This window comes from Hipposideros armiger, unplaced genomic scaffold, assembly GCF_001890085.2.
Source record: "Hipposideros armiger isolate ML-2016 unplaced genomic scaffold, ASM189008v1 scaffold_741, whole genome shotgun sequence".
Lineage (NCBI taxonomy): Eukaryota > Metazoa > Chordata > Mammalia > Chiroptera > Hipposideridae > Hipposideros > Hipposideros armiger.
In genome coordinates, this window is record NW_017732091.1 from 47,909 (window position 1) to 64,955 (window position 17,047).

Below are 17,047 nucleotides of genomic sequence, written 5' to 3' on the forward strand. Positions count from 1 at the left end.
AGGTAAAACAAAACTTCATAAATTATAAATATTTCACAATATATAATTACATATTGTTTTTGTGATTAATCACTATGCTTTAATTATGTTCAATTTGTAACAATGCGAATGCACCCTGCATATCAGATATTTACATTACGATTCATAACAGTAGCAAAGTTACAGTTATAGAGTAGCAACAAAAATAATTTTATGGTCGGGGGTCACCACAACATGAGAACTGTATTAAGGGGTCGCGGCATTAGGAAGGTTGAGACCCACTGTTCTAGAAGATGTGCCATGTGTATTCTGTGGCTCCAAGTATTTCTTACCACGTCACCCGGAAAAAATCCACGTTAAGCAACACGATGCTAAAGACGTGGGGCGAAGAGGGACATGGAAAAAAGACATGGAGAGAGAGTGGAGAAGAGGAAAAGAATCTCAAAGACATTAAGGATGAGTCTGAGAGGCACGTTCTCTCTCTGGCCCAGGCCAGCTCCTGAGGAGTCTGTGGACATCCCTGATATCTCTGGACAGGTGTTAGAGTGGTGGCTCAGAGTGAAAAGCAAGTCTCAAAACAGGAGCCAGGTCAAGTAAGGAAAAGGTGATAGGCCAAGAGCAGCCAAGTGTGGTTAGACAGGAAGGATTGTCTAGGGGTCAGGAGAGAGGCTTGAGGACATGGAGAGGAGGGCCTTGAAAAGGGCTGGTCAGCATTTGCCCTTTCTCCCACTGAGCCCATCTTTGTTTCACGTCCTCTTACCACCCCTGCTGGAGAAAAATGAGGTAAAAGAGTTAATCTGACCACCTTACATGAGGAAATTTCCTCTCCAGGATGGCTACATCTCTGGCCATAACAGAGCATAGGAGGATGAGTACCAGGACGTCTTTCCCTGTCCGAATGGGATTTCATCTATTCTCTCCTAGAGAGGAAATCCCCCAGATCTGTGTCCCAGACTTAGGTGAGCCCCTTTTGGTAAGGCTAAGGCAGGTCTAATTAATCTCCCTCCTATTTTAGTACTTTCCATGCCGCCCTGAGTGTAACAATGTCTGAGGCAGGATTGGGATATTTTCTCCTTTCGTTCATAGCAAACCAAGAGAAATGGGATCACAGGATGGGAAGATGCAAGGAGAGGCAGGGGTCCACGTTTGGGAGGTCCAGCCTACAGCTGAGATCTGGGAGGAAGGAGGTTTGAGAATAGAGAATAGTCCCAGACTCAGAGGTCATGGGGACATAGCCCCACCCTGCATTGGTCAGGACTGGGTTTGAGGAATCTCTGGGTTCTTTCCCCCAGAGTCCTGGGTTCCCAAGGTGATGGCACTTAGCCTCTCAGGTCCTGCGGTTAAGGTTGTTTGATTGTCTTCCCAATGATTCCCATCAGGGTTCGGGGGGAACCTCCCTCCGTTCCCTCCAGGATACAAAACAGCAAATTAAATCCTGTTGGGCTTTTCTAAGGTGATACTAGGAAACTAGGACTTCTTATTTCCAGCTTTCTCATCCCAAATGACCTTGGGGGAAAAGTGAGCCTCACTAGGGGAAAGGTTAGTAGAGAAGGGGTTACCACTGGTCTGGCCCAGACTAGCTAACTGAGCTACAGCATTCCTGTCTGACTCACTTCTCTCCTCTGTCCTCGGGCCAGACGTGATATATGCAGGGAGATAGACAGGACCTGCCCTGTCAGCTCCCCCATTCCTCAATCAGAAATTTCTTGGTAGCCTGTTTAATTTGAGTCGTGGCTTGCAGATCGTGACCTTGAACTCTGTTGCAGGGGCTATCTCCTTCCTTGCTAGTTGATGGAATTGCTGACCCTCCTACTACTCAAGCTGAAGCAGGTTCTTGGAAAGGATGGCTAGATGCCGGAGTTATCTTTAGCTTGCCCAAGCTGAAAATAAGGTGGGGAAATCCGGGGGATGGAAGGGGTTCAGCAAAAGCTGGACACGTCCTGACCTATGCCCTCAGAACCTTTTGGACTCTTGCAGGTGGAGCAACATGAGCTTGACGGAGTCCCAGTGGACATTCTAATCCAAAATCTGTTTCACACAGGAGGCATTTGAGGCTTGGAGACCTGACATGACTTTCCTGAGGACAGAGCTATGGAGTGGAGAGACTAGGACCGTAAACCAGCGCTTTGCCCGGCTGAGATGGCAGCCCTTCCCCTTGGCTTAGTTCTTGACCAGCCTATTTCTGCAAGCCACCCTTCCTTCCATCCAAAGTTAAAAAGCCACAAAAATGAATCGAGGAAAATAACTGTCTTTTCCCCCACCAAACCAAGGGGGTCCTACCCATTGACATTTGACCCTCCAATTTTCTTTGGTCCCCACTCCCAATCTTCTAATCTAAACTGCACATTGCATCCAGATCTCCCATTCAGCTCTGAAACTACTTGGGTCCCTGCACTTGAATTTGCAGACCCCACTCTCAAGCTTCCTGCCCAAGGTGTGAGGGGGCCGGGAGGCTAGGAACCTAGGGTAGGGAAAGATAGGATTCCTGCCGGAGAGCCTCTGGGGCCAATGCAGCCTAGGCTGTGGGCGTAGGAGCAATGTGTTCAACATAAGCAGGCCTCAGCAGGCACACACTACAGGGCTGAGTAAGCACCGCGTGGGTCCTCTCTAAATGTTTGTAAGCAGGGCCTCAACCTCTAACCTCTCACTTGGTCCTCCAGAGGCATAGCAGCCCTGCCTGACAGAGCCCGTGGAAAGTGGGGGAGAGGTCAATGGAAACAGTCTAGCCTGTGCTTGGAACTGCTCTGGAATCTGGGGAAGTTGCTGGCTTTGTTCAGCAAGGTCACCTGACAGGAGGTACAGGGAGCCAGACGGGAAAGAGTCCAAGAAAGATGTGATCTTTCCGATACTTGGTCTCTAAGGCAGTACAACCCATCCCTAGGGGTAATTGTAACCTTTGTCCTCCTTTCCTCCATTTCATGGGAAAAGGATGGGTGTGTATACAGGTGGAGGGCAGGGATGCATTCTAGTCCTCCTCTGCTGTCTCTCCTTTAGAATCTTCTTTGTTCCCATTCTTTTAAGGTCCCTGGCTGGCAGTAGGTGGGATTTAGAGGGTTGGGCTGTGACCCCAACATAGACACTGATATATTGCTAACCAGGTTAGGACTGGGATGTGTTATGTGTGTAGGAGGGAAGGGCAAAAGGAGGTTTTTCAATGTCTTTTACTTACATTTCTTATTAATTTCTCCTTAGCTGTAATCACAGGCTCTAGTGGGACTGTGGGAAACCCCAGTGACAGGTCCTCTGTCCTCCCCTCCCCCCACACTTACTCACAACACCTCAGAGAGCTAAAAAAGGAAACACATTAATCATCACCAATTGCTCAATAACTCTGGAATGTTCTATCTCTACTCCTGTTTTTTTCTGTTCTCTTGGCTGCTTCTACCGGGACACCTACGACCGTAACCATAGCAGGCTTTTAAGGCGCTTTCCCTCAAAAGAGTCAGAGCCGCTATTCTTTCTTTACAATGGGATCAGAAATATCTGACGTTAGGTTGCCAGCCTCTGTCACTCGATGCTGTAGGGAATTCAGTCTGCCTGCCTGAATATACTTGAGGAATTTCTGGACATTTCTCCTGCATCTCATGTTTAGTAGCGTTGCTCTGACAGCTTCCCAGCTATCAGTGCCTGCCTTCCTAGTCAGTCCCTATTGTGGACACGCAGCTAGCCCGTGACTGCTGCATGTCATGTGGCTGGAACCAATCAGCTCATCTAGGGCTTCTTCAGAGGCCAATCAGAGCTTAGGGAAGTGACCTCACCCAAGGGAGAGCTGTGTGGGCGAGAAATCTTCTCTTAGAGCTGTGAGTGTCCCTAAGTGTCCCCTTCTCCCTACCCTCTTTACTTCCTGTAAAGCAACACTGCCTATCCCCTTCCCCCACAAGAAGGGAGTGAGAAAGGCTAATTAAATTCCAGAAAGGGAGAACCAAAAGAGAAACTGCAACTCAGCCACACAGTATCTTCCAAAAGTGGAGAATAGAATGTTTAGGGGGTTCCCTCTGCACAGACACACCTTTCAAAGTGGGGTCTCCAGGGCTTGGGAGTAGGTGAGTGTGCTGAAGAATCGGCACCTCCTCCCTATTCCCTCCCCACACCTGGCTTTCTTGACACTCCCCACAAAAACAGCTGCAATCATTCTTTGTAAACAAGGACAAAATCAAGGTCAAGTGTGGGAAAGAGAAGGCCTGTGTCCCTGTGCACACATGCGAACAGATACAATCATGTCCCCATGGCCTGAGGACCAGAGAAGCCAGCTGGTCTTCAGGATGTGAGCTGTTCTCTGCTCCTCACTCAGTGCATTTCTGCAGATGAGTTTCCTGAATGTTCTGGGCAGGGCTAGATTGGGAACATGTGTCCCACCACGGGGGTGGGAGGGAAGCGGCAGAGGATGAGGACGGGAAGGCTGGAACCCCCAGGGTGTCACACTGGACTCTGACAGGGAAGGAGAGAATGGCTCAGCCAGGTATCCCCTTCATTCCTCCAGCTCTCTCCCACCAGGCCTCACTCTGCACACGGAGGCAGATAACAATATTTTATTTAAAAATATAAAACTGGCCTTATTTCTCCTAACTGCTCCCACCCCCAATGATCTTCACAAAAAACTATACAAAAAATGGGTAGGGGCTGTCTCGGCTCTAACAACCCCAGTTCTCATTTCGACCCTCATTTTCCATTTCACACCTTTAAGACATTGGTCCTCTGTGTCCTTTCCCCAAGACAGTAGAGGGGATACAAGGGTAGAGGGAGGCGAAGGGTAGAAAAGAGAGCTGTCTGTCGTCCTTCTCCATTTCTATGTCCACGGATCGAACAGGTTGTCTGGACTCTGAGCAAAGAATTTGCTTGTCCACAAAACCAAGTAAGAGAGACGGTTACTCTCTGTATCCTAAATCGAGAAAGATACGAAGGTCCAGCGTGTTGTTTAGGGTCCTTCTTCAGTATATGGCCTCATCCATATTGTCATCACTGTCACCCCCAAAGTCCTCTCCATTGTCGAAATATGACATGATATAATCTGTTTCCTGAAACCGAAAATAAAGAAAGGTCAGGCATGCGTTTGGCATTCTCCTTCCTCCCTGTGTACCAGGCGCCCACCATTCCAGCCTGGAAATCTCTTCCTGCAGTAGTTCACTCTTGAGAAGAGCCTAGGGACAGATAAAGTGGAGGGCACTACCCTTTGGGAGCATTATCTCCTCTGGTCCTCCAACACTCTGAAGAGAACACTCCTGATGGACAGAGCTGACATCCCCAGAGCTCATGAGGGCGAGAGGGCAAGAGAGGGGGATTGTGGGTAAAAGGAAGTCCCCTTCACCTCTTCATGTTCTTCTTCATCATACTCTTCTTCTTCCTCCTCTTCCTTCTCTTCTTCTTCTTCTTTCTCCTCATCTTCCTCTGAAGTTACTTCTTCCTCCTTCTTCTCCAGGGTCTTATGTGAAGATGAACAGCAAGACAAACTCAGGCTCAGCTCAAGAAGGGAACTGAGATACACATGGGCCAGAGCGGAGGCAATGGATCTGGGGCCCAGGTGGTCTCTCTGCACATTTTCTCCTTACCTCTAGTTTCTGTATTGTTTCCTCCTTATCTTCTGTGGTCTTAGGGGGCCTCTTGGGGAGCAGAATGGTGGTCCCTGGTGAAGGGATCAAAAAGTGAACATCAGAGAGCCAACTTCCTTGTTCGCTTTCTACCCACCTTCCTGCAGCGACCATGTCACTCTGCTGCCCTCATGTGGCCGCATGGCATCCAGCAACAATACTGGGCGGTTTGAGTAGGAATTGGGAGGGCCGGCAAGACCACAGGCGGCTTTGGTTCTCCAGCTCCTGAAGGAAACCTCCCCTCTCCCTCCCTTTTCCAGACGCACTCACGCTCTTTCTGTAGCTTGCGCACTCGGATCTTTAGCTCCCGGGGTAGACGACGCCAATCTGGGAATAGTGGGAAAGTAAACATCCATCAGTAAGACCTTACTGGGGTCTTCCATGAAGGGTGACTGGTTTCAAAGGAAAGATAAGGGTCGGGATAAAGGTGAGGAAGAAAGGGGCTGGGTCAAAGTTTCTTGGAACAAAACTGTGGCTGGGATGCCTCCCAGGGAGTGAGGGCTATTTAATATGTTTTTAGGTAGAGCTTGGGAATGTTTATAAGCACTTCTAAGGTTTGTAAATACTGAATGGAGTGGAGCGAGGAACAGAGGAGCGTGAATGGGCTGGTGGCTTGTGGCCTGAGGCATCGCAAACCTCTGAAAGAAGGGCAGTCAATGAAAGGGCCCATCACCTACCAGGGTTCCAATCGATGGCATTGTCGATCGGCCCTGACATCTGATATTTGTCTGAGTAACGCTCCACATCTGAGGGGTCAGAAGCCAAGGGTCAAAGTTTTATCCTTTCCAAGCCCTAGAACAGGCCCAGCCCTCTCAATATTCAGGAATTGTCTGTTCCCCCACCTCAGCCCAAGCCCACAGCCCAGGGTATCAGCTTCAGTGAGGACTTTCAATACTCTGCCTGTCCCTTTGCCACCCCAAATTACCGTGTTTTTGCTATCTCCCTTAACCCAAAGGCATGACTATATCGAGGGGTAGTGTGGCACAGTGGAAATTATATTAGAGAACAAGAAACGAGGGTTTCTGTCTCCTTGTTAACGGGACTAACTTGGACAAGTCTTTCCTCTCCGTGAGCTGCAGCTTTTAGGGCTTTGGTAGGAAAGCACCGATTGTCAATAAATACACTGAATTACTGTACTTCCACAGAAGTTGGTAAATATCCTCTACCCCAAGTGCCCCCTTCTCCAGTCTCTCCTGGTTCCCCTAACCTCTCTACCATCCACTAACCAGAGGCAATACTTTAGTTAGCAGGGCTTCTCAGAGACCCAGCGCCAGTCCCCTTTCTGATTGGTCGGTGCCTGTAATATCCAGATTGTTAAAAATTATAATACATCCCCCATGTATACCTGTGAAATAGGAGTCTTAATACTTAACCTCCTACTGTCCCAAGACTATGGTGAGACTCAGAACAAACCATGGATATTGTCATGCATTTCGAGTGCAGGGGTAATTATTCTGATCTCCCCAGTTAGACAGTGAGCTTCAGGCACCTCTTCTGGCATCTCTGGCCCCCACTGCTCATGGAAGGCATTCAGAACCCGATGATGCTAGTATTCCAACTGACCTCTCTTGGGGACAGCTGGCCTGATGAAGTAGGGCAGCTGCCTCATGGCCCCTCGTAGCTCTTGCTTCAGCGCCAGGACATATTCCCCTTCCTCTCCTGAAGGCAGAGGCACTGGGCGGAACTCCAAGGGCTAAGGAGGCAGGAGCAGTGGTCAGTCCAGGGAGAAAACGCTGGAGTACAAATCCAGGGGAGAGTGTCTAGCACAATTCAATCCAAGCTCCTATCCAGCAAAGGGACAAAGGAAAATGGGGGGAGCAAAGCTGGGGAGCTGGGAGTGTGGGAAGTAAGGGTAGACACTTCCTGGCCTGGAAAACATCCCATGTGAGTTGGGAGCATAGAGACACGGAGGGGCAAGATGAGGATGGTTTTAGGATGGCCCAGGAGAAACCCAGGATCATATCCAGTCAACCAGGGGTACTTGGGAGGCTGGGGAAGGGAAGGGAGACACTCACCGGGAAAAGTGGAGAAGGCTGCAGGGTGGGTGGGGGCAGAGCATCCCCCTTCCCAATGCCCACAGCCTCCACGTTGAAGGTCAACTGACCCCGACCCCGACCCCGGCCCCCACCCCGGCTGGCCATGGTGGAGGGGGCCTGGATATTCAGAGATCCACTGAGAAGACCCTGATAAAGACAAAAGTAAAAAGTACAGGGGAATGGATAGGAAGCCAAGGAGGTACAAGACACTCAATCTTTTCTCCCTTGGACCTGAAAAATTTGGACTGAGAAGGCATAGTGTCAGGGAGGGTATTTCTGGAAATATAAATGTGGATGAGACATGGTCCCAACAGGATAGATCATTGCCATATAGTATAACCGTAGCACAAAGGGAAAAGTTATTAGATCTTTGGATAAAACTTCCCTACATCTGTAAGATAAGTTGATGTTTATCACACATCTACCTATGACTTTTGAATTCTTTCTCTCCCTGGCTTTTCAAACCCAACCAGGCCCCAATTCAATCTAATGCAGTGCATTTCAACAAAACATTTATTAAGCATCTACCATGAAAATCGTAGTGTGTCAGGCAGTGTGGGGACACAGGGATAAGTTATCAGTCCCGCTGTCAGTGGGGGACAAGGATGCAGGAGCGGGGAGAAGAATGAATACCATCAAATTAATCTTTTTAAATACTACTTAGAAGCACAGAATCTTAGAACTGGAAGGACCCATAGAGTTATCTAGTCCAAATGCCCTCCTGATGCAGTACTCTACTCCACAAGTTAGTCATTGAAGCTTCTGGTGGCATTTTCTTAAAGAGATGGTGTCCAGCCTTCCCCATTCCACTGTAATCACCTCTGATGAACTGAAAATTCCTCTTGCTACTGAACTGAACTCTGCCTCTTGTCATCAATCCTGAGGGGCCAGTCAGAGGCAATCCTACTTTAAAAGAAAAAAAATCTATCCTCAAGAAATCACCAGATATATAATCAGAGATATAAATTCAAGGATGCTCATCAAAGGGCTATTCATGGTAGTAAAAAAATCTGAAATAATCTAAAGGGTCCAAGAAGAAAATGAATGATTAAAATATCCATTTTAGACTATTATGTAGCCATAAAAATGACTTCAACTAATATTTAAAGGCAGAAAAATGTTCACAGTATAAAGTGAGGGGAAACATGATATAAAATTGTATTTATGGTATGGCCCTATTTATGTAATATACACACACATACACACATATGTGTGTGTGTATATATATATATATACATATATATATGCAGAAAAGAAATTGAAAGGATAAATGTTAAAATAATAATGGCTATCACTGCATCATGGTCACAAAATAATAGGTATTCTTATTTATATTTTTACGTTTCTGAATTTGCTAGAATAAATATATGTTACTTCTATGATCAGAAAACAAAAGGGATGGTTTTCTTTATTTTTAAGAATTCTATCACTAGAACAGCTGTCTCTCTTCTACAGTGGAAGAGTGGAATGCATTTCGTTGAGCTATGTATTTGTTTAGAATATGTGCTGGATATTAACTGAAGGACAAATATCCAAAAATGGAATGACCTGCAAAGTGAGATAGGGAGATATCTTACAAAAGACGTTTAAATAGAAGCTAGATAACAATTTACTAAATATGGTTTGTCAGAAGAAGGATGTATGTCTACAGTAGAGGATTCACTATGATCCCCATTGTTTAGCATTGTGTCTGGCATATAGTAGATGCTCAATTAACATCCATTAAATGAGTGAATGAATACATGGTTTCTGAGGGCTCTTCCAAACTTGAGACCTTGTGATTCATAAAGCCTCCCCTCACCATCCCAGTCTACCTAGCTTTCTCCCTTCTCTGGACTGTGGGAGCAATTATACTATGAAGCACTAATTTAAGAGACCTTAATTATATACTGTATTGCATTTGATTCTGTCTTTTATTAATTGTTCCCTAATTATGCTAGGAGTTTAAATTCTTCGTCCCCAATCAATTCCATTCAATTAACCTTTACTGGGCACTATGTATTAAGCAATAGAACCTGCCCTATAAAACCTTGTATTCTAAGAATAGGAACATTAAAAACGGAGCGTGCACTTAAAGTGCTCTAATACAGGTATGCATAAAATGCTATCATCAGGCTGGGGAATCTGCAAAAAAGGTGGCCCAGGAAAGCTACAGGTAGGAAGGCAGTCATCTTTCTTCAGCTGAATCTTTATAGATAACAGGAGTCTATCAGGCTCTTAGGGTAATAATGTTCACAGATTCGGGGGAAGCTGATGCCATTGCAGAGTCAGAGGTACAAGAATGAGTCTTCCTCACTTTCTGCTTTTTTAATATCTCCTGCCTATGCACAAAAGAAAACTACACCTCTCTGGAATACAATCAATGCAGCAGTGGGAGCCCAGAGAAGAAACGGTAGGGAGCCAGGAGGGGGCTGATCCAAGACTGCCAGAAAGCGTTGTCTATCTATCTCTCAGCTTGGCCCTGGTGAACTAGTTCGGGAAATATGGGACCGAACCGGGTCAGAGCCACCAGGTCGGAGACTTACCTGCTGCCCCTCCCCCACGCGGAACCAAAGCCGCAGCCAACTTGAAATTTCCTTGTCTTCCTCAAACTGGTGGCGTTCTAGGTCCGCCTCCCGGAGCTCCCCATTGGTGAATTCTCCCGGCCAATCTAGGAGAAGCCGAGGAGAGAGGTCCGCCCACTTGAAGCCGAGGAGAAGGAGGGAGGAAGCGAGTCGCCGGAACCCAGGCTTAGGGAGCCTCGCACGGAGAGAGACGGGTTTGCAGAATTAACCAGGGGTCAGTTATTTTCGAGTTCATCTCGGATGGAGGAGACCCTGGCTAGAGAGAGTTCACAAACGGAACCTGACACTCAAATCTCACCGAGGGACTCAGTTGAGAGAGCTCCCACAGAGAAATGAACCCCTAGGCGGCCTGCTCAGTAGGGATCAGTCTTTTAGTGACTGATTTCACAGCTTGGCCTCTCCAACCTTCCCTTCAATCCCTCTAGCACCACCAATGAATACTTCTTAAGAAACATTTCTTTTTTTCCTGTGGGCTGTTGTCTGTGAGAAAATGAGAAGAGAGTTGGTTTGGGGAAGGAAGGATTAGGAATCAGACAGAACCAGAGATGGGGAGGCAGAGCAGGAGCCCCGTGTTTCCTGCACTTTCCACTGCTGCCCAGCCCCTCCTGGCCTTTGGCAAAGGGGGGCAAGGCGGGAGACAGAGTCCTACTTACACAAAAACAGAAACAGAGGGAAAGAATCAAGAAGAATATCCCGGATGTCAGAGAAAACGGCCCTGGGAGTGAGGCCTCTGTTCTGGACTTGGAAGGCTGTATACAGGTGTCGTGACACGTGCCCAGTCTTTGGAACAGGACAGAAACAGAACTGTGAGGCTTTGGAGAACTTGCTTAACTTTACCAAGTCCCAGTTTCCTTATAACAAGAAGATAATTCCTTCACGTATAGCGTTGTTGTGAGGATTGGAGATAATGTATGTAAAGTACTTGGCACATTGTTGGTGGCCGATAAACGGTAGCTAGTAAAAATGGGTAGCTTCCCTGCAAATAGCTCTCTTCCCCCCCCCCCTTCTCCAGGAACATTATTTTTAGTATCTTGTGCCTGTTGGCCTCCAGCCTCTGCATTCTCTCAGGTTAGTTTTCCAAATCCTCAGGATTTTTTTTCTTCATCCCCCCACTCCCCCTGATGCCTTCCAGCTGGACACAAACTCATTCCTAAAATATGCAGATGGAGCTATGGTAACCATGGAGACAGGGCAGGTGGCAAGGAGAGGCAGAGACAGACAGTGAGAATTGCGACAGATAGGGAAGGGTGAAGACTTAAGGAGCGATTTGGACAGAGACCTTCAAGCAAGATGAAAAAATAATTAGACTAAGTGAGACTGAAAGTAAAGAGGTGCAATGAGCAAGGATGTATTACAAGGTTCGCTCTTTTCTCTGCCCCTTTTCTATCCCCCACCCCGAATATGGGGAGGAAGCATCTGAAAGCCCCTTGCTGTACCCAAAAATGACCCCAGGTATCCTCCTCATACTTTGATCTAAGAGGTCTATACAGGGAGCTGAGGTCCAAGTTTATCTGTGTTGTGTTTTCCGTTTTGGGGGAGGTGGAGTGAGGATGTACTGCTGTGTCTGACTCCAGCTCTCCCTGACATTTAAACTATGAGAAGCCAGCCAGATCTCTTGCCTCTCTCTGCGCACTGTGGACTCCGGCTGGCTGTGGATCCCAATCGCCTCTCCCCACCCCTCTTCAGTGTGCCCTGTGCAGTCTATGGTCGGTCAGGTCTGGCGCACAAGTGCGCATAAACACACCAAGAGCGGAGAATCGGGTCTGAAGCTCAACGAAGAATTGGGATGGTCCCAGTCTGGGTCGCGGAGGAATCTTCTGAGGAATATTTAGGTTTGTGGGGGCCGAGGGGAAGGTCGGTTAAGCAAAGGAAGTGAGGATCGGAGCTTCTAGGTTTAGAGGGTTTCGGTGTGCACGGGTGGGGGAACGGTTTGGTGCCCGACGCCCCCACCCGCAGGGACTAGGCTATAAATAGTAAGGCAGAGCTCCGCCCTTCACCCCCCCCCCCCCAGCTTCTCTCCTCCCGAGCCGGCGCTGTGCCCGGGGCGCACCGGGAGGAGGGACCAGGATACTGTGCCTGGGCGCAGATACTGACACCAAGGGAATCCGGGTGCCCCCCCCCCCACGCCATGTGGGCCCCTGGGAACCCGGCTCCGCCACCCTGGTTGTCCGGTGGCCCTGGCCTCAGTCCTGGCCGGGCGGAGATTCTGCGGACATTCAGGTATCTATTTGGGCGCACAGCCTGGGAGGGGAAGAGCAAGGAGTGATGGGGAACATAGCAGGGCAAAAGAACCCCCCCAATTCTCCCCCCACCCGTTTTAGGTCCCAAATGCAAGCTGCTTCCCTCCCCCCACTCAATTTATGGGGCTGTGGCAACCTAAAAGAGGTTAGGAATGGGAATCTGTGTGTGAATGTAAGGGTGCATGTGCGTGGGCGGGTGGCGTTCAGCATCCTAGAAAGGGGGATTCCAAGTGCGGATAAGAAAAGGGGGATGCTGGAAAGGTCTGATAAGCCGTGGGGTGAGGGTGGGGGTGCGGATATCTCTGCGCGTGCACGTACGCATTTGCACGCGCGCTCGTTCTTTAATGCGGGTGCACCCTTCCCACCTCCTCAGGCATGCGCTGGGGGGAGGGGGCGGCCCAAAGGCATGAGTTAGTAGGATTGTGTGCCTTGCAGTGAAGATCTCCGCCCCACGCCGGGTCCTTCCACCGGTGCCTCAGTTTCCCTGCCTGACTCCGTCAATAAGATCTCTCTCTTTCTCGCAGGGATTGGCTTCGCTACTGAAACCTCAGGCCTCTGCCATCCACCAGCCCCACGCCCCTAGCCTTCCTCGGCAGGTCCCAGTCCCGGCTCCATCGGTGCTCTCGCCCCAGCCGCAGCTATGCTGCACACCGAGGGCCACGCTCTTCTTCGGGCTGTGGGTCAGGGTAAGCTACGCTTGGCCCGTTTGCTTCTGGAGGGGGGCGCCTACGTGAATGAGGGTGATGCCCAGGGGGAGACTGCGCTAATGGCGGCCTGTCGGGCCCGTTACGATGACCCCCAGAACAAGGCGCGTATGGTACGCTACCTCCTGGAACAAGGCGCGGACCCCAACATCGCAGACCGCCTAGGGCGCACCGCGCTCATGCACGCTTGCGCCGGGGGTGGGGGCGCCGCAGTAGCCTCGCTGCTCCTTGCCCACGGCGCAGACCCCTCAGTCCGAGATCACGCGGGCGCCTCGGCGCTTGTCCACGCCCTGGACCGCGGGGACCGCGAGACCCTGGCCACCCTGCTGGACGCTTGTAAGGCCAAGGGCACAGAGGTCATCATCATCACCACCGACACCTCGCCCTCGGGCACCAAGAAGACCCGGCAGTATCTCAATTCCCCACCGTCCCCGGGGGTGGAGGACCCCGCTCCCGCTCCTCCTAGCCCGGGGGTCTGCACGTCACCTTCGGAAATCCAACTGCAGGCTGCAGGAGGCGGACGGGGATTGTTATCCCCTCGAACCCAGGAGGAAGAGGAGAAGCGGGACGTATTTGAATTCCCTCTTCCTAAGCCACCCGATGACCCCTCCCCTTCTGAGCCGCTCCCCAAACCACCCCGTCACCCTCCGAAACCACTAAAAAGGCTCAACTCCGAGCCCTGGGGCCTCGTGGCCCCTCAACCGGCCCCGCCCGCGGAAGGGAGGCCGGGGATGGAGCGCCTGACCGCCGAATTCAATGGCCTGACCCTGACCGGCCGGCCCCGTCTTTCCAGACGTCACAGCACCGAAGGCCCGGAGGATCCGCCCCCGTGGGCGGAGAAAGTGATGGGTGGGGGTCCCCTCTCCCGCCGGAACACCGCACCAGAAGCTCAGGAGTCTGGTCTCCCTTCAGGGCTGAGGCAGAAACTGAGCCGCATGGAGCCGGTGGAGCTCGACACCCCCGGAAATCTTTGCCCTGACTCGCCGGAGTGCAGCCGCCCATCCCTGGAACGCCGCCGATACAGCGCCTCCCCGCTGACCCTCCCTCCCGCCGGCTCGGCTCCCTCCCCGCGCCAGTCCCAGGAGAGTCTGCCTGGGGCTGTATCTCCGCTCAGTGGGCGGAGGCGAAGTCCTGGGCTGCTGGAGCGGAGGGGCTCAGGGACGTTGCTCCTGGACCATATTTCGCAAACGCGGCCAGGTTTCCTGCCCCCGCTCAACGTCAGCCCCCATCCTCCCATCCCCGACATTCGCCCCCAACCCGGAGGTCGGGCGCCTTCGCTGCCCGCCCCTCCCCAGGCGGGGGCGCCAGGCTCTCCCAGGACCAAGAGAAAGTTGGTGAGGCGCCACTCCATGCAGACTGAGCAGATCCGCCTGTTAGGGGGCTTCCAGAGTCTAGGCGGGCCAGGGGAGCCAGGGCGCTGAGAGGAGTGAAAGGAGCCAAGGAGGGTGGGGAGTACTTTGATGGGACAGACGGGAAGAACCAGCTCACACACACACCACGGACATAAGGGTCTCTTGCATGTGCTCATGGGCACGGTGCACGCGCACATAGGCAAATGTGTCCACAAGCACAGTTACTCTTATTTGCAGGGAAGGGTAAGTACTTTTATTTATTGGGCATATAGACACATGCATTCATGCTCTGGTCACTTCACATGCATATGGGATTACTTGGGTACCAGCAGACACTGCACACACACAGGGCCACTTGTGCTAGGGCCCCAAATGGGTCCCAAACTCACTTGTATTTGTTCGGAAGCAGTAGGGAATCCCTACTTATGGATAGTCTCCAGTCTCTTTGCTCTCCCTACAGAAGCAACCCCTTGCTTTCCATATATGCCCTGCAACACAGCCTGCTCATGATTTTGCACACTCCACCCTGTTCTGCAGGTCTTGCGTCTCTCTCCAGACCCTGCTCCTTAGTCACACCCTGTTTCCAACCCTAACCACGGTTCAGGATATCTTCACTCTCCTTGGGGGTTTCCAGCAGCAACCCCTAGCCTCAATTCTGCTGCTGCCCTTCCTGCTGTCAGCTTTACTTCTCAACTTCCTGCTTTTTATTCCCACCCTGTTTCCCCAACCAATACAACAGGTCGTCTCATTTTCCCAGGGGGTGGGTCATGGGCTCTAAGCTGCTCTTCTGTGTGTCTGAGCTTATGAACACCCCCGCAGGTAGAAGTGGGGAGTAACCCTTAATCACTCCTCTCTCCACTTGACATATCGAATAAATGTGTTCAGAAGTCTCTGTTTTGTTACTTCTGCCTGGGGGTGTGGGGTGTGGGGAAACGAGGAACGGGGAAGGAGGGTAATGTTAACTATAGCTATAATGAGCTAGGGGATACTTAGCCATCCCACCCCACCTTCTTTCCTGGAAACCAACTGACCAACTGTGGTTGTAGAAGAAAAGGCAAGTGTCCAGTGTCCTGAAGGTTTTAGGGCATTTAACAGGCTTTCATTTTCCCCAATCTCCCCTATGCCCATTCTCAAATTCTTTAAGGTCCCTATGAAGAGTTCTTCCCTCTATCATCAGCAGATGCATCTCAGTAGATTAACTGTCTCTTTTTCAAGCTTCCTATTTCTTGAGCACTCAAAAGTTTTTCCTCAGGGTTCTAACTCTCACCTCACCAGGTTCATTTCATCCATTTTCTTCTATTTCTGGCTTCCCCATCCTTGATTTCAGAGCCAAAGTAGGGTGGAGAGAGACGAATTGAGTGAGTGAGTGAGAGAGAGAGAGAGAGAGAGAGAGAGAGAGAGAAGGAGAAGAAAAGAGTTAGTATAACCTGACCTAGGTAAAAATGGCATGATATGGTCAACTGACAAAGGGTGTGTAGCGTGTGTGTGTGTGTGTGTGTGTGTGTGTGCACGCACATAAGAGTCATCAGAGGACCTTAGCCTGACAGGCTCTATGAACACGGGTACCTGTCTTAATCTGCCCCCTGGACCTCTCAGTTTGCTGGTTTTCTGCGTATATTGTAACCTCCTCACTCTAACGGGAGGTAAGGGAGCAGCCCATTCTACTCTTTCTTACTCCCCCCCACCTAGAATAGGTGAAATCAGAAAATTAGTCAACAATGTGGTATAACAAAAAGATCAAAATATTGGACATCAGAAGACCTATGTCTGACCCTCCCGTTCCCCCTTACCATCTCCTACTATTAATTTTGGGCAATTTATCTAGTCTCACTGAGTATCAGTTTCCTTATCTGTAAAACAATAACATCTACTTAGTGATTGTGATTATTAAATAAGACAATGCACTGGGTACATTGCGTAGTGTCTGACATATAGTAAATATTGGCTCATTAAATGTCAGCATCTTTCACTGCTTTATCTCCACCACCAATTGCATGTGATCTTGAACAAGTCACATCACTTCTTTGAGCCAGTTTCCTCATCTACATCTATTAGATGAAGTAGTCAGACAAATGATCTCTAAGTACCCTCTCACTGTACAACTTTCCCTAGACTTGCTTTCAGGCCTATTTCATCCCACGCCCCAGCCTCGCCCCAGGGGTCAGCCGGCTTTCTAGTATTCCCAAAGACGGCGCCCAAGCTAAGCTTCTCCCCGGTGGAGACTATCGCTTTCTCTCTTTGCAATTGGGTGCTTAGAACCTCCGCCCTCCTCAATAATTTGTCTACGGCTGAGCCGCAGCCCGCCAGCTCCCGCCCCCCTTTGGTGATTGGCATAGGACTTGGCTCGTCCCCGCCCCCGCTTGACTGACGGCTGGGCTCCGGCACCGCCTTCAGTCCCTGGGCGCTAGCTGGCGGGGGTGGCTGGGACCGTTAGCTCGCCAGGCTGGCAGGCTCCGGGCCGCTACTCCGCTGGCGGCAGGGATGGAGACTATGCGAGCTCAGCGGTTGCAGCCTGGAGTGGGCACCAGCGGGAGGGGCACTCTGCGAGCACTGAGGCCCGGAGTGACTGGGGCCGCGGCTGCCCCCG

General features: G+C 50.4%; 2 protein-coding genes across 5 annotated transcripts; one reads left to right on the forward strand and one right to left on the reverse strand.

Annotated features, from left to right (window-relative positions):
- Nucleotides 1-4,492: 4,492 nt before the first annotated feature.
- On the reverse strand, nt 4,493-10,322 carry POLR3GL (RNA polymerase III subunit GL). 2 transcript variants are annotated; one of them, XM_019627823.1, is made up of 8 exons: nt 10,126-10,322; nt 7,580-7,747; nt 7,128-7,257; nt 6,242-6,310; nt 5,835-5,891; nt 5,526-5,599; nt 5,285-5,398; nt 4,493-4,994 (listed from the first exon to the last, which is right to left on the reverse strand). In XM_019627823.1, exons 2-8 carry the CDS (start codon nt 7,703-7,705, stop codon nt 4,908-4,910), a joined length of 657 nt encoding a protein of 218 aa, XP_019483368.1. In that variant the 5' UTR covers nt 7,706-7,747; nt 10,126-10,322; the 3' UTR covers nt 4,493-4,907. The 2 variants fall into 2 exon arrangements, with proteins under 2 accessions (XP_019483368.1, XP_019483367.1); XM_019627822.1 differs by lacking the exon at nt 5,285-5,398 and having other exon boundaries at nt 10,126-10,207.
- A 1,266-nt stretch (nt 10,323-11,588) lies between these two features.
- On the forward strand, nt 11,589-15,350 carry ANKRD34A (ankyrin repeat domain 34A). 3 transcript variants are annotated; one of them, XM_019627818.1, is made up of 4 exons: nt 11,589-11,996; nt 12,176-12,384; nt 12,486-12,549; nt 12,929-15,350. In XM_019627818.1, exon 4 carries the CDS (start codon nt 13,045-13,047, stop codon nt 14,527-14,529), a length of 1,485 nt encoding a protein of 494 aa, XP_019483363.1. In that variant the 5' UTR covers nt 11,589-11,996; nt 12,176-12,384; nt 12,486-12,549; nt 12,929-13,044; the 3' UTR covers nt 14,530-15,350. The 3 variants fall into 3 exon arrangements, with proteins under 3 accessions (XP_019483363.1, XP_019483364.1, XP_019483365.1); XM_019627819.1 differs by lacking the exon at nt 12,486-12,549; XM_019627820.1 differs by lacking the exon at nt 12,176-12,384.
- The last annotated feature ends 1,697 nt before the right edge of the window (nt 15,351-17,047 follow it).

Coding starts and splice junctions, on each gene's coding strand:
- POLR3GL (XM_019627823.1), bottom strand. CDS start 7,705: ATGGCCAGCCGGGGTGGGGGCCGGGGTCGGGGTCGGGGTCAGTTGACC. Junction 5,892..6,241: donor TGCCATCGATTGGAACCCTG/GTAGGTGATGGG, acceptor CACTATTCCCAG/ATTGGCGTCGTCTACCCCGG. Junction 4,995..5,284: donor ATGAAGAAGAACATGAAGAG/GTGAAGGGGACT, acceptor TTTCGGTTTCAG/GAAACAGATTATATCATGTC.
- ANKRD34A (XM_019627818.1), top strand. CDS start 13,045: ATGCTGCACACCGAGGGCCACGCTCTTCTTCGGGCTGTGGGTCAGGGT.